Source organism: Moschus berezovskii, chromosome 6 (genome assembly GCF_049115385.1).
Source record: "Moschus berezovskii isolate FMDL1 chromosome 6, NW_MosBer_1.0, whole genome shotgun sequence".
Classification (NCBI taxonomy): Eukaryota; Metazoa; Chordata; class Mammalia; order Artiodactyla; family Moschidae; genus Moschus; species Moschus berezovskii.
Genome location: NC_142465.1, coordinates 70572062 through 70597598, shown reverse-complemented (window position 1 = coordinate 70597598; position 25537 = coordinate 70572062). Strand labels below are relative to the sequence as shown.

General features: G+C 36.0%; 1 protein-coding gene across 1 annotated transcript in view; it reads left to right on the top strand.

Annotated features, from left to right (window-relative positions):
• Positions 1–25537, top strand: part of NUP37 (nucleoporin 37) — a 49177-nt gene that overhangs the window by 14341 nt on the left and 9299 nt on the right. Inside the window, exons 4-5 of the mRNA XM_055394450.2 lie at positions 318–390; positions 9037–9131. Of these exons, the coding sequence (XP_055250425.1) occupies positions 318–390; positions 9037–9131 (168 nt within the window). The remainder of the gene's footprint in view (positions 1–317; positions 391–9036; positions 9132–25537) is intronic.

The window sequence follows — 25537 nt, the reverse complement described above, 5'->3', positions numbered from 1 at the left end:
TAAACCCATCATTTTAAACCTTTAAGAAAAAGTTAAATGTTAAATTCGTGTGTGATTTATAATAAAATTCTATGCTTTTATAATTAAAGAGACAAATCCAATATACTAATATTTTTATGTTTTCCAAGAAAAATGTGTGTCCCCTACTTTCAGCCATAGTTGTATAGCAGATTTTACAGTGGAGCCATAGCATTCCCCCTTCTGCCTAAACAAAAGCATGATTATGAGTTATGAAGATAGCTTTGGTGATTAGAGGTGGGAAGAACTTTCACTTACCTAGACTAAAAATTGCCTTATTTTTATTTTCTTACTTCCAGATTTTGTACTTCTGCTGCTGATATGAAAATTAGGTTATTTACTTCAGATCTTCAAGATAAAAATGAATACAAGGTATATTGACAGTTTAATGTGTAACTCTATTTTAAAACATTTATTATTTTTGTTTTTGTAATTGAATTTATCCCAATTTAAAATGACTTTATGGTTATCTTTGAAATATGTAGTTTAGAATCTCATTTACTTTATTTTAGGTTATAGTAAGGAACTAGGATCATAGTAAGGACTGTGAATTATAAATCTATTATCACTTACTAAATTAAAATAGTAGGTAAGCACAGAAATGAGAGGGAATTAGAAACTTGGTATGATAGACATGAACACCCGTAGAGTAAGAAGTGAACTTCAAGGGAACAAGCTCAGTGTAACACAGTGCAAGGCAGGACTATGAAGTGGTTAAAAGCACAGATAGCCAGAACATCTGGTTTGAAGCCCAGCTGTGCCACCTTAGTAACAGTATGACTTTGGTCAAATTCCCAATCTCTTGTTCTCATTTCCTTACTTGTAAAATGGGGACGATCATAGCATCTGCTTCATGCGATTATGAGCATTGACTGAGCTAATTCATATAAAACACTTAGAACAGTGTTTTTTGCATAGTAAGCCCTGTATGTGAGTTTTCTACTGGTATGATAAATAACCCTGTAAGATAAGGCAGACAGAGAAAGACAAATACTATATGATTGCACTTGTATGAGGAGCTCTTCTTAAAGCTGAACTCATAGAAACAGAAAATAGAATGGTAGTTGTCAGGGCCTGGAGGGTGAAGGACATGGGGAGACGATGATGGAGGGTAAGGACCTCCATTTTAAGAGGAGTTAAGTTCTGGGGGGTCTGTTGTATGTCGTGATGAGTATAGTTAACAATACTGTATTATATCTTGCAAGTTGCTAAAAGACTAGATCTTAAATGTTCTCACCTCAAAACAAAAATGATAATTTTGTGAGGTGATAGAAGTACTAACTAACCCTATCAAGACAGTCATTTCATTAACCCTGTTACAGTAATCATTTCATAATGTATGTGTGTATCACGTATATAATCATCATGTTATACACCTTAAACTTACATAGTGTTATATATCTCAATAAAGTGAGGAGAAATTCATTAAATACCTCTCAGTTTGGACTGAAATTGAATCATGTTTTTTTTATTTTTTTATTGGAGGCTAATTATTTTACAATATTATATTGATTGGTTTTGCCATACATTGACATGAATCCGCCCCAGGTGTACGTGAGTTCTCCTTCCTGAACCCCGCTCCCACCTCCCTCCTCCCCTTATCCTCCCTCTGGTTCATCCCCGTGCACCAGCCCTGAGCATCCTGTATCGTGTGTCGAACCTGGGCTGGTGATTCACTTCACATATGATAATATACATGTTTCAGTGCCATTCTCCCAAATCATCCCACCCTCGCCCTCTCCCACAGAGTCCCAAAGACTGTTCTATACCCTGTGTCTCTTTTGCTGTCACGTATACAGGGTTATCATTTCCATCTTTCTGAATTCCATATATATGCGTTAGTATACTATATTGGTGTTTTTCTTTCTGGCTTACTTCAACTCTTACAGTTTCATCCACCTCATTAGAACTGATTCAAATGCATTCTTTTTAATGGCTGAGTAATACTCCATTGTGTATATGTACCAAAGCTTTCTTATCCATTCATCTGCAGATGAACATCTAGGTTGCTTCCATGTCCTCGTTATTATAAACAGTGCTGCGATGAACATTGGAGTACATGTGTCTCTTTCAATTCTGGTTTCCTCAGTGTGTATGCCCAGGAGTGCGATTGCTGGATCATATGGCAGTTCTATTTCCAATATTTAAGGAATCTCCACACTGTTCTCCATAGTGGCTGTACTAGTTTGCATTCCCACCAACAGTGTAAGAGGGTTCCCTTCTCTCCACACCCTCTCCAGCATTTATTGCTTTTAGACATTTGGATAGCAGCCATTCTGACTGGTGTGAAATGGTATCTCACTGTGGTTTTGATTTGCATTTCTCTGATTATGAGGGAGGTTGAGCAGTTTTTCATGTGTTTGTTAGCCATCAGTATGTCTTCTTTGGAGAAATGTCTGTTTAGTTCTTTGGCCCATTTTTTGATTGGGTCATTTATTTTTCTGGAGTTGAGCTGAAGGAGCTGCTTGTATATTTTGGAGATTAATTCTTTGTCAGTTGTTTCATTTGTTATTATTTTCTCCCATTCTAAAGGTTATCTTTTCACCTTGCTTATAGTTTCCTTTGCTGTGCAGAATCTTTTAATTTTAATTAGGTCCCATTTGTTTATTTTTGCTTTTATTTCCAATATTCTGGGAGATGGGTCATGAAAGATCCTGCTGTGATTTATGTTGGAGAGTGTTTTGCCTATGTTCTCCTCTAGGAGTTTTATAGTTTCTGGTCTTACATTTAGATCTTTAATCCATTTTGAGTTTATTTTTGTGTACAGTGTTAGGAAGTGTTCTAGTTTCATTTTTTTACAAGTGGCTGACCAGTTTTCCCAGCACCAGTTGTTAAAGATACTGTCTTTTCTCCATTTTATATTCTTGCCTTCTTTGTCAAAGATAAGGTGTCCATAAGCGTGTGGATTTATCTCTGGGCTTTCTATTTTGTTCCATTGATCTGTATTTCTGTCTTTATGCCAGTACCATACTGTCTTGATGACTGTGGCTTTGTAGTAGAGCCTGAAGTCCGGCAGGTTGATTCCTCCAGTTCCATTCTTCTTCCTCAAGATTGCTTTGGCTATTCGAGGTTTTTTGTATTTCCATACAAATTGTGAGATTATTTGTTCTAGCTCTGTGAAAAATATCATTGGTAGCTTGATAGGGATTGCATTGAATGTATAAATTACTTTGGGTAGTATACTCATTTTCACAATATTTATTCTTCCAATCCACGAACACGGTATATTTCTCCATCTATTAGTGTCCTCTTTGATTACTTTCACCAGTGTTTTTTAGTTTTCTATGTACAGGTCTTTTGTTTCTTTAGGTAGATATATTCCTAAGTATTTTATTCTTTTCGTTGCAAGAGTGAATGGAATAGTTTCCTTAATTTCTCTTTCTATTTTCTCATTATTAGTGTATAGGAATGCAAGGAATTTCTGTGTGTTGATTTTATATCCTGCAACTTTACTGTATTCATTGATTAGCTCTAGTAGTTTTCTGGTAGAGTCTTTAGGGTTTTCTGTGTAGAGGATCATGTCATCAGCGAACAGTGAAAGTTTTACTTCTTCTTTTCCAATTTGTATTCCTTTTATGTCTTTTTCTGCTCTGATTGCTGTGGCCAAAACTTCCAGAACTATGTTGAATAGTAGTGGTGAGAGTGGGCACCCTTGTCTTGTTCCTGACTTTAGGGGAAATGCTTTCAGTTTTTCACCATTGAGGATAATGTTTGCTGTGGGTTTGTCATATATAGCTTTTATTATGTTGATATATGTCCCTTCTGTTCCCACCTTCTGGAGGGATTTTATCATAAATGGATGTTGAATTTTGTCGAAGGCTTTCTCTGCATCTATTGAGATAATCATATGATTTTTATTTTTCAGTTTGTTAATGTGGTGTATTGTGTTGATTGATTTGCAGATATTGAAGAATCCTTGCATTCCTGGGATAAAGCCCACTTGGTCATGATGTATGATCATCTTAATGTGTTGTTGGATTCTGATTGCTAGAATTTTCTTAAGGATTTTTTTCGTCTAGGTTCATCAGTGATATTGGCCTGTAGTTTTCTTTTTTTGTGGGATCTTTACCAGGTTTTGGGATTAGGGTGATGGTGGCCTCATAGAATGAGCTTGGAAGTTTCCCTTCCTCAGGAATTTTCTGGAAGAGTTTGAGTAGAATAGGTGTTATCTCTTCTCTAAATTTTTGGTAGAATTCAGCTGTGAAGGGGTCTGGACCTGGGCTTTTGTTTGCTGAAAGATTTTTTATTACAGCTTCTGTTTCCGTGCCTGTGATGGGTCTCTTAAGATTTTCTATTTCTTCCTGGTTCAGTTTTGGGAAGTTGTACTTTTCTAGGAATTTGTCCATTTCTTCCAGGTTACTCATTTTATTGCCATATAATTGCTGACAGTATTCTCTAATAATCCTTTGTATTTCTGTGTTGTCGGTTGTGATCTCTCCATTTTCATTTCTTATTTTATTGATTTGGTTCTTCTCCCTTTGTTTCTTGATGAGTCTGGCTAGTGGTTTGTCAATTTTATTTACCTTCTCAAAGAACCAGCTTTTGGCTTTGTTGATTTTTGCTATGGTCTCTTTTGTTTCTTTTGCATTTATCTCTGCCCTAATTTTTAAGATTTCTTTCATTCTACTGACCCTGGGATTCTTCATTCTTCCTTTTCTAGTTTTTTTAGGTGTAGAGTTAGGTTATTTAGTTGACTTCTTTCTTGTTTCTTGAGGTGTGCCTGTATTGCTGTGAACTTTCCCCTTAGCACTGCTTTCACAGTGTCCCAGAGGTTTTGGGTTGTTGTGTTTTCATTTTCATTCATTTCTATGCATATTTTGATTTCTCTTTTGATTTCTTCTATGATTTGTTCATTATTCAGCAGCGTGTTGTTCAGCCTCCATATGTTGGCATTTTTAATAGTTTTTCAACCGTAATTGAGATCTAATCTTACTGCATTGTGGTCAGAAAAGATGCTTGGAATGATTTCAGTTTTTTTGAATTTACCAAGGCTAGCTTTATGGCCTAGGATATGATCTATCCTGGAAAATGTTCCATGTGCGCTTGAGAAAAAGGTGAAATTCATTGTTTTGGGGTGAAATGTCCTATAGAGATCTATTAGTTCTAACTGGTCTATTATATCATTAAAAGTTTTTGTTTCCTTGTTAATTTTCTGTTTAGTTGACCTATCCATAGGTGTGAGTGGGGTATTAAAGTCTCCCACTATTATTGTGTTGTTGTTAATTTCCCCTTTCATACTTGTTAGTAATTGTCTTACATATTGCGGTGCTCCTATGTTGGGTGCATAAATATTTATAATTGTTATATCTTCTTCTTGGATTGATCCTTTGATCATTATGTAGTTTCCTTCTTTGTCTCTTTTCACAGCCTTTGTTTTAAAGTCTATTTTATCTGATATGCGTATTGCTACTCCTGCTTTCTTTTGGTCTCTATTTGCATGAAATGTCTTTTTCCAGCCCTTCACTTTCAGTCTGTATGTGTCCCTCGTTTTGAGGTGGGTCTCTTGTAGACAACATATATGGGGTTCTTGTTTTTGTATCCATTCAGCCAGCCTTTGTCTTTTGGTTGGGGCATTCAACCCATTTACGTTTAAGGTAATTATTGATAAGTATGATCCCGTTGCCATTTTCTTTATTGTTTTGGGTTCAAGTTTATACACCCTTTCTGTGTTTGCTGTCTATAGAAGATCCTTTAGTATTTGTTGGAGAGCTGGTTTGGTGGTGCTGAATTCTCTCAGCTTTTGCTTGTCTGTAAAGCTTTTGATTTCTCCTTCACATTTGAATGAGATCCTTGCTGGATACAGTAATCTGGGCTGTAGGTTATTTTCTTTCATCACTTTAAGTATGTCTTGCCATTCCCTCCTGGCCTGAGGAGTTTCTGTTGAAAAATCAGCTGTTACCCTTAGGGGAATCCCCTTGTTTGTTATTTGTTGCTTTTCCCTTGCTGCTTTTATCAGGTAGATTCCCTATATCTTCCTCTTTTGTTTGTGTTGGTGGGCATTTATCCTGTTCCTTTACTTGCTGGGTATTTCTCTGCCTCTTTATCTTGCTTATATAGCTGTGCTTGGGGTGGCCTTTCCGTCTTCTGGCAGTTTGTGGAGTTCTCTTTATTATGTAGTTTCCTCGCTGTGTGTGGAGTTGGACGGGTGTCTTGTCAAGATTCCCTGGTTAGGGAAGCTTGTGTCGGTGTTCTGGTGGGTGGAGCTGGATTTCTTCTCTCTGGAGTGCAGTGAAGTGTCCAGTAATGAGTTACGAGATGTCAGTGGGTTTGGAGTGACTGTACAGCCTGTATATTGAAGCTCAGGGCTATTTTCCTGTGTTGCTGGAGAATTTGTGTGGTATGTCTTGCTCTGGAACTTGTTGACCCTTGGGTGGTGCTTGGTTTCAGTGTAGGTATGGATGCGTTTGATGAGCTCCTATCGATTAATGTTCCCTGGAGTCAGGAGTTCTCTGGTGTTCTCAGGATTCAGGCTTAAGCCTCTTGCCTCTGGTTTTCGGTCTTATTCTTGGAGTAGCCTCTAGACTTCTCTATCTGTCATTTCCAAGGTGGTTCTCTCTGTTTTAGCTTCTGTTTGCTGGTCTCTTCAGTGTCTAATTTCCACCCTGACACTAGGGGGCCGGTGGTGGACACTTTTTAAGGCTCAGTTGTTCAGTCCTGTTCTGGGAAGGGAGGAACGCTGCAGACAAATATCTCTGGCGTCTGTGGGGAGTGCTCACAGTGTCTCGACCACACTGAGTTTACCCCTGCTCGCAGCGCCTGTTCTGTCCCAATCTCCACTGCACAGGCTCTAGGTTGCTCTGCCAGGAGCTGCCCGCGGCCGGCGCTGGGTTGCATGCACTTCCCAGGTCTTAGCGGCTCAGGTTCAGGTACTCAGGTACTCCACAAAGGCGCAGACTTGGTTGGGCTTGCGTTTTGTGCCTTCCCCAGTCTGAGCAGCTCAGATGACCAGGTGTTTGGCGAGCATGGTTGCTGGGACTTATCACCTCCCCAGTCCCTCCCAGGTGGTTTTCTGGATGTACAACCACCGCACCTTCTCAGGCGGGTGTTGACTGGTCAGAAACCCATGATGTCTTGGTTACCAAGGAAGCCTGCCTGCAGTTTGGTATTGGATGCCTCTCTGGAGCCGCGGTTACCCCCTTCCGGCTCTGGCTGCCTTCCCCTGCCTGTTTCGGCAGGGGATGGGCCGGCCACAGCCAGCTAGCTCTGCTCAGTCCTTTGTTCTGTGAGTGGGGCTGGCTGAGTCTTAGGTTAGGGCTTTTCGCTTTTTCGCAGGGTAGCTGTCCCACAGTCTGCTTTGCTATCCCCAGTTACGTTCTCTCAGACTGCTCTCCTGGCATTCAGGCCCAGTCCTTTCTCTAAGCAGTTCAGCCGGCTCCTCCCTGCCCAGCCCCCGCTTGCTAATGGCGGATGTAGGTGTCTGCGCTGCTTCTCCACTGGGAGTTACCATTTGGCAGGTATTCTGTGGGTTTTAATTATTTCTTTCTTTTTCCTTCCCATTATGTGGCCCTCTGAGGTTCCAAGGCTCACCACAGACTCGCCAGTGAGAGTGTTTCCTGGTGTTTGGAAACCTCTCTTTTTTAAGCCTCCCTTCCCCAGGACGGAGCTCTGTCCCTACCTCTTTTGTCTCTTTTTTTATCTGTTTTTTCCTACCTCCTTTCAAAGACAATGTGCTGCTTTTCTGGGTGCCTGATGTCCTCTCACGGCATTTAGAAGTTGTTTTGTAGAATTCACTCAGCGTTCAAATGTTCTTTTGATGAATTTGTGGGGGAGAAAGTGGTTTCGCCATCCTATTCCTCCGCCATCTTGCTCCCTCCCCCCGAATCATGTTTTTTTATAAGAACAGTATTGCCTTCCTGACTTTCTAGTAAATAAGACCTATGAATAATATTATAAAACAAAGGTAAACTATAAACCTAATCATTTAGAAAACAGTAAAAGTTATGCTCTAAGTTATACACAATGGGCTATATACAATTTTACCATAATAAATGCACTGTATCTATTAGTTTATTTAAAGCCGTATCAGTGAATATCTGAGTGTACAGTGACACATAGAATTTTGTCCCATCAAAAGTCAATAGTTATTAACTATTACTGCTAGTTAAAAAAGACGTTAAATAGTTAATGTGATCTGGCTTATAAAAACTGTGACATAAGCTCTAAAGAAGGACCTGGACTTGTTAAACTTACACCAGAATGTTTGAATGAAATCCTTTTTTTCTCCCTCATTTCCAAATAGTAAGCAGTACCAAATAGAATTACTTTATTAATCTTAGAACTGAGATCTAATTCAAGTGTCTGGAAGGTAAGTAGGAAGCAAAAAACAATATCCATTAAATTATTTAAATATCTGATATCCTGAAGGAGCCTTTTCAGGATTTCAGTTTTAAAGATTTAGACTAATTGGATCTTAACCTGCATGCATAGTCCTCTAACTTACAACTTCACATTTGCTCCTTCTGTGGCCAAAAGAGGGTTTCTGGGTTATTGTGATAATGGGCTTATAATTCTAGCTGTCTTCAGTGCTGGCAGTCACATTGAGCAAATGAATAAAGACAGTAGAAGGTGAAATCCCTGCTGTGTGTTTATTAGGTAGCAGCCAGTGTACAGGGCAGCAGGTATGAGATAGAAACTCAAAAGAGGACTCTTATTTCAGCGCTACTAGAAAGTTCTCCTAGCTTTAACTTTTGTATAAGCTTTATGTAATAAGTGAGAAATGAGGTGATATGAGGACAGGTACAGTTAAAAAAATAAAAACAAAGTGTGTGTGTTTTTGTAAGAAATGCATACTAGAAAAGAAAGATCAAGCTAATAACAGTGTGTTGAATGATCAGCTTCTTTCCAAGATAAACCTTCCAAAAAAGTGGGTGTATAAATCATGCTTTAAAAATAGCAGATTGCTTAAGAAATATTTATAGAAAAGAGAAGCATGCAGTGAAAGCAGTGAAGTAAAAATATTAGGTCGGAATATTGTAGATTATTTTCTTGTGTTCTTACTAACTTTTCCCCTGATGTCAGGTTTTAGAGGGCCATTCAGATTTCATTAATGGTTTGGTATTTGATCCCAGAGAAGGCCAAGAAATTGCAAGTGTGAGTGATGATCATACATGCAGGTATGTTGCTTACGTTACAACAAAATTTTTGAATTTTCATCTTATGTTAATGAGGATTACATTTTAAAAATTAAAGAAAATGTAAATTTCTACATGTATTCCACAAAATGTTATAAAAGAAGCATACTTTATTTAAAGTGTAAGTATGGTACCAACAGGAGTTTCAAAACCAGTAAGTTGAATTCTCATCTCAGTTAATGGAAAATTCCCTAATTAGTCTTGGGTGCCTCTCTCCCTCTTAAGTTTGCATGTTTATGAAATCTAAGTTTTTATCAGGTCAAACATTGAACAGGATCAGTAGGATAATAAAAGGCATTTGCCATTCTGTGACGTTATTTCACAGATTCTATCTGGTAAGTTAATGTTTAATAATGAACTGAGAATATCATTTGCTAAAGCAAGACTCATGGGGAATTTAGCGTTTTGACAAATTCAAAAGTCTCTTTCTAAAGCTTTTCTGTAGATACTCAATACAGTACATTTCAATATTATATTCTTCCACCTTACCATCCCCATCCCTCACCACCGCATAGATTGAACAGATTAGGTAGCTATGACATTTTAGTGCCTAAAGCTGGAGAATATCACAAGTAAAGAACAAGATGAAGACCAAGTGTAGGAGGTGTAAATAAGCTAAGGAATCAGAAGTAAAGCAGTCATTAGAGGAATGCCAGTTGCTCGTTTGCTTTAACAGTGCTGTGAGCAAACTGAACCACACACACAAAAAGAAAACAAAAACCACTGCTCTGCTATTTTGCATAGTTTTAATATTTGATAAAGCTATGACAAAATTGGTAGTATTTATAAATACTTGCAGAAATATAAAACTACTAAGTATGTGTCCTTTCACATTGGAAGTAAAGCCACTAACTTCTTTTTAAAATTTATCTTCTCAGTAGCTCTTTTTAAAGTTATAGAGTCATAGGCCATTATTTTTTATGTACTGCCTGTTAAGATTTTCATATCAGAGATATAAAAGATTTATATTACTTTAAGATAGTCTGAACTGAACTGAACTGAAGATAGTAGAGTCCCAAGTGTTAAAAAACCGAGTTTGTATAGTGACGGAAGAGTTAGTGGAACCATTTTTTAATGTAAAACTTAAATTAGATCACTAGAAAGAAATAATGACATGTTAGTTCTCTAACACATGGAATTTCCTAATCACAAGCATTTGGAATAATGAAATCTTTGAAGGGGGAAAATTAGTGTCTTTGCAAGCCAGTGAATAGTGAACACCAGCCAGAGACCTGGGATTACATTCAGAGTCCTGTGATTTTTTATTTCTTGTAGGAGACTGGGATTTTTGTAGAATAGTAAAATTGTCTTAAAATTTGGGGGACTAGCAGAGGGTTGCCACGTTTTTATTTTGTCAAATGATAAGAATTTTTTAAAAGACTATTGCCTTCTATTTGATTGATTTGATTTTTCCCGCTCAGTCATGTCCGACTCTTTGCAACCCCATGGGCTGTAGCCCACCAGGCTCCTCTGTCCATGGGATTCTCCAGGCAAGAATACTGGAGTGGGTTGCCATTTCCTTCTCCAGGGGATCTTCCCAACCCAGGGATCGAACCCAGGTCTCCTGCATTGCAGGCAGACGTTTTATCCTCTGAGCCACCAGGGAAGCCCCACTGCCTTCTATTATTATCATTTTATTTAAAAAAAAAAAATCACTATTACTCTAAATAGGAGAAAGGACTTAACTTCAAAATGAGTCCTTTAATTTAAATCAATTTAACTTAAAATTTATTATGTTGCTCCTAATTGTCTTACTTTGCTAGCCTGTGGTTGATGGTGTTGCTATTCAGTAAATACTTATTCTCCTGTCCATTCTCCTGTGGGCAGAGACTTTGCTTGCTCTGTTGACCTTAGCCATGAGACTTGTTGAAGCCATTGTAATGTTCGCAGATGTGACTCAGGCAGACACTTTATAAATGTTTTACCTCATTTGTCTTGACCTGCTGTCCTCTGTCTTCTGCTGTAAGATAAACATATCCTAGATAGCTGCTGGCCCCAGGGTGAGAAATACATTAAGCAGAGATGGACCCATCTAGCATTATGAAATAGAGCGTCCCCAGACCCATGAACAAGAAATACATGCCTATTTTTGTAAATCGGAGATACTTGAGGTTGATAATATCATTGCATCAGTGGCTGAGGAGCTAAATTTAGTATTTATCAGTGTAATTTGCCAACCAGAGGGACAATTCTGATTGGCTTTCAAAGTCAAACCTCTTGGACTAAAAGCTAAACAATACAGATAAGATCTTTAAAAGAAACAGAAGATGTAGCTAAATCAAGAAGTTTAAGAAAGAGTAGTAACACACACTCTCAAAGTAACAAAGAAAGTAGGAATTCTGAGGGGACAGACTACAATAGGAAAATGTTTCAGTACAACTGTCTTCATTAACTCAAAGTATACAATTACCGAGTTACAAATAAAGACACCAGCCAAATGGCAGCTCTGCAATTTGGGCAGAAGAAATAGCCATATATATATCCCATGAATCATTCCTACCATTGTACTAAAGTGATGTCTACTGGAGTCTGGATCTGTGTATGTTGGTGATAAAGGTACCTATGTGAAATCCTTGTGCAATCATATTCAAAACCTGTGTCATCTTGGATTTAGTACTGTATGCCGTTGATACCATGCTTTTAAAGAACATGCTGAATAGAATAACTAGGTCAATAAAGAAGTAGAGGATTTTAACATTTTAAACCAGCTCTACCTCACAGACATATATAAAACATCCATACACTCTCAACATCAGCCAATGTACATTCTTCTCAAGTGCACCTGGAACATATTAAAATAAACCATCTATTAGTCCTCAAAGCTAGTTTTTTAATCACACAAAGTATCTTATTTAATCACAGTGTCATGAACTAAAAGTCTTTTAACAGAAGGAAAAGCTACAGGTACATGGAAAGTCAATAACACACTCTCATTAAACAGCCAGTAGGTCAAAATGGAAATCACAAAAGAAGTTAGATTTCACTTTGAGATGAGTGAAGATGAAAACATAACATCCAGAATTTATAGGATGCAGTAAAAAGCAGTGCTCAGAGGGAAATTTATAGCTGTGAACACTTACATTAAAAAGAACTCAAATTAATAACCTAAATTGATACCTTACAAAGCTTAAAAAGAAGAAACCCAAAACTAACAGAAGTAAGGAAATAAGAAAGATTAGAACAAAGATTAACAGAATAGGGAATGAAAAATAATAGAATCAATGACATCAAAAGAGGTTCTTTGAAAAGATATAACAAAATTAGCAAACCTTTAGCTAGACAAACAGAATACTACAAGTGGTAAAAAATCAGAAAAAGTGGGAACATTACTACTGACCTTACAGAAATAAAAAAGGATTATAAGAGAATGCTATGAATAGTTATATGCCAACAAATTAGATAACCTAGGTGTCATGGACAAATTCTTAGAAACACAAAACTGCCAAAACTTAAGGAAAAAAAAGAAAATCTGAATAGACCTATAAAAAATAAAGAAACTGAATCAATAATCAAAAATTTCTCAAGTAAGAAAAGCCAGGATAAGATTCTTCACTGGTAAAGTCTGCCAAACATTTAAGGAAGAATTAACACCCGTCTCTCAAATGCTTACAGAAAGTAGAATAGGAGGAAACACTTTCTGACTCATTCTCAGAATGAGTGAGGCCATCATTATCCTGATAACTAAAGCCAGACAAAGACTTCACAAAAAAAGAAAACTGCACACCAATATTCCTTACAAATATAGATGCAAAATCCTCAATAATATCCAGCTAAAACTAGAAAACTCTTAGAAGAAGAAAACAGGGACAAAGCTTTAGAGTCTTGGATTGGCAATGGTTTCTTAAATATGACACCAAAAACACATCTATTAAAAAATGTAAACTGGGCTTCATCAGAATTTATAACTTTTGAATACCAAAGGACCCTGTCAGGGGAGTGAAAAGATATTCCATTGAATGGGAGAATGTATTTGCAAATTATATATCTGATAAGAGTGTCATCCAAGATACACAGGAAACTCTTCTGATTCAATTATAAAGAGACAAACAACCCAATTTAGAAAAAAATATATGCAAAATACGTGAATAGACGATTCTCCTGAGAAGATATACAAATTGCTGACAAGCACATGAAAAGATGCTGAATGTCATTAGGGAAATGAAAATCAAAATAAAGTACCATTGAGCACTAAGATACCTATAAACACAAAGAAAAAAACAAGTGTTAACAAGAATGTGAAGAAACTGAAACCTCCATGCTTTGCTGGTAGGAATGTAAAATGGTGTAGCCATCATGGAATAGAGGTTGGCAGTTCCTCAAAATGTTAAACATGTAACCCAGCATTTCCAATCCTTGGTATAGACCCAAAAGAATTAAAAACAGGTGTTCATTCCAATGAAAACTTACAAAGGAATGTTCCTAGCAGCACTATTCACAATACCTAAAAGGTGGAGGCAACCCAGATGTCCATCAGTAAATGAATGGACAAATAAATATATATCCATACATGGGCTTCCCTGGTGGCTCAGATGGTAAAGAATCGGCCTGTAATGCAAGAGACTTGGGTTCGATCCCCTGGGTTGGGAAGATCCCATGGAGGAGAGTATGGCAACCCACTCCAATATTCTTGTCTGGAGAATCCCCATGGACAGAGGAGCCTGGCAAGCTACAGTCCATGGGGTCACAAAGAATTGGACACGACTGAGCGACAGATATCCACACATTGAAATACTATTCACCTGTAAACAAAAATTAATATAGATACATGCTACACCATTGATGAAACTTGAAAACACTATGTTAAGTGAAAGTAGCCAGAGATAAAATATTCTGTGTTTCCATTAGGTAAATTCTCCAGAAGAAGCAGATCAATAGACAAAACAGATTTGTGGTTGCCAGGAAGTTGGAGGACCAGACATAGGAGTGACTGCTTAATGGGTACAGTGTTTCCTTTTGGGATTATGAAAATGTTCTAGAACTAGATAGTAGTGGTGGTTGCACAACATTGTGAATGTGCTAAGTGCCCCTGAACTGTACACTTTAAAATTATTTAAATAGTGAATAAAATTTTTTAAATACTAAGTTTTATTATATAATCCTACAATATGAAACAGTGCAATTCTTTTAAATACACTGTTGATCTGTACATATCTTCAGATGTTTGACTTTGATATTTTCAAGGAGACACAATATTATAATCAGCTAAGAGATTTGTGGCCTCAGGGACACCATTTCAAAACACTCTATCCCTTCAAGAGGTTCATAAAACTTAACCTATTTTATTGAAAATTCCCAAATTCTGATTCAGAGTGAAGATAGTCTCACTTGTACTAAAGTCTCAGTCTATCCATTAAAAGTTGTCACTCGTTTGTCTCTTGATACAGAGAATGAATGTATAGAGAATAAATTAATATGTAGACTAGTTCATCCAGACAGCAAATGTGTCTGCTATGTGCCAGGCACTGTGCTATGTTCTTGGTAATCACCGATATATTTTTAAACGTATGAATAATCATTTCAGAACCATTTTAAGCTTCTCTAAAACTCACACAGGTGTTTTATTTCCTGTAAATGAATTATAATAAAAATAATATTACTAAATATTTTATGGAGTACTTTACTGCATACTAACGAACACTGAGTGCCTTACCTATGTAAGTTTACTTAATTTTTACAGCTCGTCTGAGATAGGTTCTGTTTTTACCTTCCTTTTATAAGATGAGGATACAGGGCATAGAGAGGCTAATAATTTGTGGAAAGGGACATAGCTGTTAAGGAGAGGAACTCGAATATCAGGCAGTCTGGCTCTAGTACCTGCACTCTTCATTTATTCACCCTTCTCAGTGGCAATTTTCAAATTCATCCTGTGAGAAGATAGTATTTGTATCTAATAATATTTTACATATTTCTTACTAATGTGAATTCTGTAATATGACTATTTTTATTAAAGATTTCATCTAGTTTTAATATTTTGTAATCTCTGCAAGTTCTTAAGAAAACTGAGTTTATTTAACAGTTCTGTATCTGTCCCAATACCACCTTTATTTAAACATTTTCTAAATGTACTATACAATTTTGAATGAACCTCATAGAAAATATAACCTATCAAAATATATAATGATAAAAATATTATTTTGATTGTACATTTCTCTAAAATATTACTATTTTAATATTATATAATAAAAGTGTTTTATATTACACATATCTATAAAAAAACAAGTAGTTATAGAATAGCAGTACAGTGTATCTATGTTCAGACATGACTACATAAGAAGATATAGTAAAATGTAGTCTTTGTCATTCTTTACAAGAAATAAATTTGAGTATTAGAAAAATAAGATAACAGGAAAATGTAAGGCAGAGGCAAAGCTGCCAAGCTGCACAATTCCAGGGATGTGGCTTACAGAGTACAATGTAAATAGTGCCATCTGCAGTTCTACAATGTCATAAGCTTGAGCAAAACTTGGTATCAGACTAAAAACTGAAGTCAGTAGAAATTAAAAAAAAAATCGTACTATGGAAAGTGAAAGAGTATGGAAATAAATGCTAATCAAAATAGAAATAACCTGACAAAACAGATTATAGGATGTCAAGTTGAAAAAATAGGGAAGGATAATATTCTCCCAAATTAGCCAACTTTTATATGGATGGTGTCAGAGTAATTCACTGTTATGACATGGGATGGAATACTAACAAAGATTAAAAAAGACATATTTCCTATCTTGAAATGACCCCACCTAATACTAGGCCCCACCTAGTATTTCTCAATTTTACTGTGACATTCAAAAGTCATGTAGAATGACTAGCATCCCTGGTTCCCTTTCACTAAATGCTTGTAGCACCCCACTCATTCAGTTCAGTTCAGTTCAGTCGCTCAGTCGTGTCCGACTCTCCACGACCCCATGAATCACAGCACGCCAGGCCTCCCTGTCCATCACCAACTCCCAGAGTTCACTCAAACTCATGTCCACAGATTAGGACAATCAGAAATGTTGTAACTAGGTGTTGGAACCATGCCCTGTTGAGAAATTTTGATTCAGTTAATAGTAAGTGACCATACTAAGTGTTTTATATAAATTAATTCATTTACTCCTCAAAAATACTGTTTGGTAGATTCTCTAATTGAAGAAGTTTTGATCTTTTTATATTATTGAAAAAGCAAATGTTCATATTATTTCTATGCCCTGATCAAAATCAAGTGTTATGTAGGGTTTAATAAAATTGATAGAATTATACTTGGTGTAATGTCTACAGACATGTTATCATCTTCTGCTTGGGAAGAATTTATCATTTTGAAAGATACCTTTGCTAAAACACTCTAGTACCAATTCTTGAAACGAAGATGTCATATTCGTTCATATGTCATTAGGCCAACTTTCAGATGAGGATCAGTTCAGTTGCTCAGTCGTGTCTGACTCTCCGCGACCCCATTTGTAGAGGACAAGGAAAATGATCCTAGAGTAGACTGCCCTGGCCTTTTCACTAAGGGATTTTGCAGGGTCAGGCTTGCTTGACGACCTTATAGTCATCCCAGCCCTAGAAGAGTACCCTCTTAAGTATTTAGTGAGTGAATGAAGGAATGAATACAATTCTGTATCTGTCACCATGTCTTTATACAAAAGATGCCATTACCAAACAAACATCTGACAAGAGATGTGTTTAAGAAAAGAATTCCCAAATAAATCATAGGATTGCTAGTCATGTTAGAACACCATTCTTTTATGGTCCCTCGTCATGTCCTCCATATATAGATCTATCATATACATACATTTATGTACAGGAAAATATAAGTACTAATACTTCAAATTATGATCTAACATCATCTGAATAAAGTTAAAATTATTATTTTTGAGAGGTAAATAAATGCATATTTAGAAAGATTTATTATCCCCCTCCTTCCCAAAGAAGGTAAAAATGGTGTTTAAGTATTTAATGGGTTAAGCTTATTATTTTAAAAACTCACTAATACAGAACATCTCATTCCTAGTCAGTGCCAAATAACAGATGTTCTTGTATATTTAAAACAGTACTGTTCTGTAAGAACAAGTCAGATCAACAAGTATTTATTAAACATGTTTAGTATAGCCAACATTTAGTACTTTGGGGGATACAAAAGAAATAGAAGATGCAGTACTCACTGTAACTACAGAAGATGTCAGAACTAAATCCATTTCCTCCTCCTCCTCCCCAGTAATCTTTAAAATATTAGGTAAAATTTATGGCGAAGGAAAACTGTCTTCCAAAAACCAAGGAATCCTTAATTCAAGACTAAAATATAGAGGCGTGTAATGTGCCATTCACTTTGTCTATAAAACATGGAATATTAGTAGTTGTCATGTTCTAGCTGTCATCTTTTTAACTAAAATGGGAGGAAGGGTGGGACATAAAAAATAATGATTTTTTTAGTAATATAACCAGATTGCTAGATAAGGGAATACTAAATTACCTTAGATATGCACTAAGCCAATAATGCTGTTTTTTGAAAATTATTACAAGAGAAATAGAATGTTTATCAACTGTCTTCTATGTATCCCATGTTAGCTAAATTCTTCCCATAATACTTCTGCATATGTATATTTGCATCTTTAAGATCCAGTTAAGACAGTGTTCCTCCCCGAACCCCACCCCAACTAAGATCACGAAATAAGTGATTTACTTAAAATTAGTCCTTATGGGAAACAGAGAAAAATGGAGACTGAGAGCCTTCTGAAGATAGGCCAAGAGAGCATTGCTTGGAAAATCAATCTGCATTTAAGAGCAGTTAAATGATGCCTGATAATTACAGGTACAAAGTGAAATCAGGATAATATATACTATTCATTATAATGTTATGGTTAAATAATTACAGAAATAAAGTTTTCTGCTTGTCTTCTAAAATTCTAGTTTTTTATAACATTTTGAATCAAGATTAATTATTTCATAGTTCTAATGAGAGCTTTAAGAATGAGATAAAAGAGACAGCTTGTATTGAATTTCCCTCTAGTGAGTGAAACATAAGGATTTAATGTCTTTTTAAGAACCATCCAAAAATTATAGTAAAATCTTTTGATCACCTTTGCAGATCTCTGTTAAGTCAAGGCCATGAAAGTGTGTTAATAAAAGATTGTAATAGAGTGAAAAGTTATAAACTGATGAAAGAATTTTCTGAAATTTTTTATGATCGTGTACTGGTAATACCACTGTGGTGTTCAGCCCTTTGGTCTCTCTCATGCACCCTTGCAGATGAAATATAAAACCAGTACTTCGTAAAGCATATTACCCTATCAGTAACTTAAGCTTGCTTTTTAGCCGTGTAGCCATTGTGTGGTTTTAAGAAGTAAATTGTACAAATAATAACCATATTCTTGAAACATATCCATTCAGGTTTATTTTGAAAGTCCATTAATGTAACTGATAAGGAGTACTTTCCCTCTTTTGTAGCATATAGTCAGATAAGTTACAAAGTCTATCGAAATTTTTCTTGAAAGTTAGTGAAAGGCGAGTATTTCCTGGGTAGTATTACTGGTGTTTGTGTTAAGATTTATGTTAGTTAAAGGAAAAGTCCTTTTATTCTGAATTCCTTGAAGATGAAATAACTAAATATGATCTGTTTGAAAACTACCATATGCTATTTCTTTGCAGTTGAGAGTTTAATTTTGAGGTTTATTTTTAAATCTGACAAAATATCTCACAATTCCTATGCTTCAGAAATGTTTGTCTTTGTAAGTTAAATAAGATGTCACTTCTCTTCTGGGGTGGCCCTCAGGTATGATAAATTGGTAGTTCCTGCTGCATTTGTTTATAATTTTAAGAAAAAAACGAAGGAATGACATGTAAATGTGTAAGATTTACACGAAGCTTCATGATGTGTAATAGTAGATTGTTGTTTGTGTGGTAAAGTTGGTTTATTAGTATTATATTTGAAACAGGCCACTTCCTCTCCCCTTCAAAGTACAGCCTTTGATTATTGACTCTATTTTTGACTTATAAATTTTTGTGTTCATAAATTTTAATATTATTTGTAGACAAGTCAGTATAAAGATATCACAGCTTAGATGTACAAATAATAGAGCATGAATTTTCCTATCATGAATTAAACCTTTTTCTTAAACACTCATTCATGTGATTGTCAGAAACCACTTAGTTTAGTCTTTTTAGTTAAAACATCTTAGTTTATTCTGTTTTAATAGTCTTTTGTGGGTAGTAATCCAGAAGGTAATTTACTTCTCAGGATATGTCCTTGCCCTTCTTCTTTCCCAAGACACTTCCTGGGTACAGGGAGAATCTAATAAAACTTCTGGGCACGAGGAGGGATAGTTGTGTATCTGGCCTTCACACTGTCCTCTGCCTGATTCATAATTTTTAATTATTGAAGGATAAAATAACATAAGTAATTATCTTTCATTTTCATCCTTATAATTCTTCTTACTCTTGTCAGTAAAATTTCTGGTAGTCCATTTCATCTATTATTAATACTATTTGCTTAGTATCAAGTATTTATTTTTTTTAAAAAAAGCAGAATTAGTCTAATATTTTTTCTGAATATATTTGAAACACTTACATATCCTGAAAGTATCCTTTGCAAAATTTTTATTACACTATCATACCATTTTGTGGGCTTCCCTGATAGCTCAGCTGGTAAAGAATCCACCTTCAATGCAGGAGACCCCAGTTCAGTTCCTGAGTCGGGAAATTCCCCTGGAGAAGGGAATGGCCACCCACTCCAATATTATGGCCTGGAAAATTCCATGGACTGTATACTCCATTGGGTCACAAAGAGTCGGACATGACTGAGCAACTTTTTTCACCATTTTGTCACCTCCACTGTTAAAGCCTTTCCCTGCCTATCAAAGTTCTGTATAATCTAAGCCATAAACTAACAGTTTATTCATTCATTCATCTCTTTAACCTCCCGTATCCCTGTCAAGATTTGTCTACCTAATCCCTAGATTTGTGCTTTCAATTATGTGATTCCCTACCTCTGAAGTCCTTTTGCACTTAAAACCAGATATTTTAGCACTGAATAGTTTTATAATTTGTTTCACTCTTCCTCCTCTTGTGTGTTCACTTACTGTGGAAAGATACCACATTTTCCCCTTTTTTGAATCATCCATAGCATGATGAGTGACTTAGTGATTGATTAGTAGGAAATGAGAGGGGAGAATCTTCATTTTGCTGTCACAAACTTGGTGAAAATATGTTTCTTGTCTAGGAGTGTTGAAGGTCCCTTTCCTGTACAAATAACGTTTGTAAAGTGCCTTCTCATCTTTATAACTACATCTAAGTGTTACTTTTATTCTTTTATATTTAATCAGCACAGTGATTCATGTGTTCCAGTCCTGTCTTTTAAAAGGATTGTGGTTTGTATTTTTCACTTTACCCATTAGAAAGGGCCAAATGAATACAGATGTGTCATTTAATGTCATCTATTCCTTCTTTTGTCTGTGTTGTAAACATTTGGTAGCATAAATTTCCTTCTGTGATGAACTCCTTAATAGACAATGAGCTGCCAATTAAAAATGGAAAATAAAATTATCCAGGAAATTTCCTTTTGAATTTTCAGAGGGAACACCTCCCTCTAGTAAAAGACCTCTTGAGAATATCTAGGCTATCCCCTATATTCCAGCACCCAATTTATGAGACCTTTTTATTAATTAAATGGGACACTTAACATTTAAGTATCATATGATTACTGCTGCTGCTAAGTTACCTCAGTCGTGTCCAACTCTGTGCGACCCCATAGATGGCAGCCCACCAGGTTCCCCCATCCCTGGGATTCTCCAGGCAAGAACACTGGAGTGGGTTGCCATTTCCTTCTCCAACCGTATGGTTAGGAATACTTAATATTCTACTGAAAAGCACTCACCCTGAAATGAAGCAATAATTTTGACAATTAACTACCAAAAGTAAGATAAGTTCCTAATCTTAGATCAGGATACCTCTTCACCTGTACATCAAAGAACTAAATCTGTGAGTTCTACGTAAGACCACAGAGTTGAGAGGGGTGGGGAAGTAACAGTCATAGTCAAATTGCATCAAAACTGTCATTTTATTTACCTCAAGAGGAATACTGTCTGTATCCAGTGCCCTTCGGGTCAGTCTGTGTTATTGATTTCTTAATACGTCAGCATTACCTTAAAAGCTTTTGTTTTGAAATTTCCCTTGCAAACATTTGAATAGGTATACATATATGTTTTATATAGCTCCTGATTTTTGACCATGGTAGTTTAACTTGATAATATTATATTTTTATACTTTTATAAAGAGTCTATTATCTTTCAATATGTTTTATTATGTGTATTAAGAAAGTTACAAACCCTTATAGCTTTTCTTTTTCTTGCCATACCACTTGCCTGAAAAGTATGCTTCTGCAGTTATAATGAACTTTAGGTAATTTTACATATTATAAACAAATATACTAGCAATAAATTTGAAAATATTAAAATATGAATTTATGGGGTTTTTTCCAATTATAATAGAAACTTATCTGACATGGTCTGAACTTGCAGTTCCTTAGATAACCAAAAAGTCAGCAAACTCAGGAAATCATTCTAAAGGAATGTCTACCTAACTTATTTAATTTACTTTTTTTATTTTTGTTTGCACTTGATCTTTGTTGCTGCGTGTGGGTTACTTGCAGAGAACAGGGGCTGCTTTCTAGTTGTGGGATGTGGGCTTCTCATTGCTATGGCTACTGTTGTGTGGAGCACAGGCTCTAAGCATGCCGGTTTCAGTAGTTGCAGCACATGGCCTCAGTAGTTGCAGCTCACAGGCTCTAGAGCAAAGGCTCTATAGTTACAGCGCAGAGGCTTAATTGTTCCGTGGCATGTGGAATCTTCTTGGACCAGGAATTGAACTCATATCCCATGCATGGGCAGATGGGTTCTTATCCAGGGCACCACCATGGAAGTCTTACCTTATTTTAATAAATAATGTATATACGAATATTTGCCAACTTTTTGGTATAGACCAAGGATTTTTGTTTTTCTTAAATTATGTGTCCATTGATTTGCTTTGGACTTCTTTTTTGCATAAACAACACCCATAATCCAGTGTCTGCAATGAAAACAAAATTTGTCAAGCAGTCGTAATTCAAATATACTTAGGTTTTTATTTTAATTGTTTAATCTTTTGTAACTGTCATTAATGCCTAATTTAAGAGCATTTTTTCATTTAGAAACTTACCTTTATTTAGTTACCATCAACTTAGTTCCATTGAACCAGTTCTTTCACATTCATATTTTGCCAGCTTATATAATTATGTAATTACAATAGACTAATAAGCATGGGTTGACATGACTTAGAAGCAGCAGTTCACTAAGCCCATTTTTCTGTGAGGTAGGCCTACAACAGATGCACATGTGAGCTATTAGAAAATAATCTTACTCTTGTCAGCTCTGGAGAGAGAAAAAGTAATCTTTCAGAAGGAGATCAATTAAGAGAGTTTTTACTATATATTGTGTTCACTACATTTTAAAACTGATGGAAATGTATTCATTTACAAATACATGAAAATAACATAAAATGCAAGTGGAAAGGGAATAATTTGAGAAATCAGCCTTACAGATAAGCTTAACTGAAAAGTTGTGCCTTTTGCTATTGAGACAAATAATTATTTTATGATTGTTTTGTCAGAAAATTTGTCAGAGAAAGTTTAGGCATTTTCAGTTGGTGATTACCAAGAAAGATGAAAGGAAAAAAAAAGTGAGGTACAGCCAGTCTGGACACCTATTTGACAGTATACTTCCTAACGTTGAATGTATTTGTAAGCTATGATCTAGTGAGTATCCAGAAGGTGGAGGTGGAAAGATGTGGGCATGTGTTTGTGTAAGACAGGAATGGGCGTGTGAATGTCTGTATTCACTAAAAGACATGTACAGGAAAATCTGTAGAAGGATTATTAGTAATGACCATAAATTGGAAACAACCTAAATGTTTGTTAATATTAGAATGGGTAAATACTTGGCAGTGTACTTAATTAATGGAATACTATGTACAGCAATGAGAGTGAACAAAGGACAATATGAAGCAATGTTGGTAACTTTCACAAGATTTAATAATGAATAAAAGATGCCAGACCAAGAAAATACACTGGATAGTATTTTCCATAGGATTCCATCTTTATGATATCCCAAACCAGCAGAAGCCAGGATGGTGGGTACTTTTTGTGAGAAGGCAAGAAAACAGGAGAAGGGGGTGGCAGAGAATGAAATGGTTAGATAGCATCACTGACTCAACGGATATGAATCTGAATCTGAGCAAAGTCCAGGAGATAGTGAAGAAATGTGATTTCATCTGATGGGACTATGTTAACTAGATGAGACATGTAGTAAAGACACAGGAAAATAAGTTGAGCTCCACAAAAGGATTTGAGAGAAGCTTAATTATAGAATCTATCAAAATGGGAAATAAAACCTAACAAGTTAAAGTGTACCATCTGTAGCCAATTTAGCTGTGATAACTCGTTTCAGCCCAATTGGTTGTATTTTGCATGCTTAGTACTTGGATTATGCAACTTTTGAGAATTATTTAATAAGCATATAATTATAAGCCATAAATCATTTTACCCTAATCCCATAAAGTAATCTGGATCACTCTCCTCATTTTTAAATCAGTTTGGTTTTTTTGTTTGTTTTGTTTTTTCCCAAAATATATCAGATTCTGTCCAGGCTAAATACTGTTTAAAACTGAGATTAAAATTTGATTCAGTGGACAAGAATATACTTCATTAATTGGCCTGTTTTTATAGAATATCCATTTTTTTAAATGTCTTTGGTTTCCTTTATTTGAAATTAAAAAGTCATGAAAATATCCTGGTCTGTATTCATTCAATATAATAGCAAACAAAAGTCAAATACATATTAGAATAAAATCAAAAGAATGGAGCCTTTAAACCATTCTTTCATGGGATTCACTGAATATGCAAGACAAATTTCTGCTAGTTCAACAGTGGCAAAATATATGCTAGGCCACTACTTTATTGTATAAACGGTAATAAAGAAGAAAGAAATATTCGGTTGCCTTGACTAATAATCTTATTTACTGTGGAAAGTGGAAACACAATTGAATAAACCCATAGGAAATGTGATTCCAACCTCCTCAGTTAAATTGTAGTTGTCTCCCTATATAGTAACGGAGAAGGCAATGACAAGCCACTCCAGTACTCTTGCCTAGAAAATCCCATGGATGGAGGAGCCTGGTCGGCTGCAGTCCGTGGGGTCACTAAGGGTCGGACTCGACTGAGCGACTTCACTTTCACTTTTCACACATTGGAGAAGGAAATGGCAACCCCCTCCAGTGTTCTTGCCTGGAGAATCCCAGGGACGGGGGAGCCTGGTGGGCTTCCGTCTGTGGTGTCATACAGAGTCGGACACGACTGAAGTGACTTAGCAGCAGCAGCAGCCCTATGTAGTAAATACAGATGAAGTGTTAATTTATCAAGAGGAAAAAAAGTGTATGCTTCTTCTATTTAATCAAGTAGATAATCATTTTAAAGCATATTTATGTTAGTTTATATGTAACTAAGATATTTAAAGATTGGAGATCCTGTAATTTCTATAGAAAGGAAAAATATTTAAATCATGTGGTTTGGCGCAGAATAGTAGAGGCACTGTAAAATAAATATGTCTGCTTTCTTTGAAATAAAATTTTGCCTCAACCTTAAAAACATTCCCTAAGTTTTTTGAAACTGTTTTATGGTCCCTAATGATATATGAACTATAATATAGAAGAAAAAGTCCAAGGCATTCTAATAAATGCATTCGGATCTCAAGGACCAGATTCTGTGGACACTTTGCCAGCTACCCTTTACCTTCTGTCTCTTGCCATCCTAACTCTGTGCCACACTCTGTACCAGTGAGATATAATGTTTGAATGTGAAGAATGAGCTCAAAAACCAGTAGTCTAGATGAAGAATAGGGCTTCTCACAAAAGCATCATTACTGAGACTTCTGAATCTTGATCTCTCCTCTGGGGATGGGAAAAAAATTGAGATGGAAATTGAGTAGGTTCGTTGTAAGTATTGAAGAGAGAGAGAGTACAGGGAACCAGATGCTTGTTCCTTCAGCCATTCTATCCTTTAATCTTTTATTAGTCAAGGCTCCTTTTGAGAAGAATTAAGGAAGTGAGCCATATCAGAAAAGGTAAATGATAGGAAATAGCCTTTGGCCTGGGAACCCAAAGGCAGAAGGAGTAAGCAACTCCTATCTCCCTAAATTCACATCACTTCATGCTAGCTTCTTTATGTTTAAAATGGGAGCATTGGGGTGGAAGAGAGGGGTTAAGTGTATGTTTTAAGTCCCTCTGGTAGAAATTATTGTTAATTGAAGTGACTGCTGAAGGGGCTTCCCTGGTGACTCAGATGGTATGCCTACAATGCAGGAGACCTGGGTTAAATCCCTGGGTTGGGA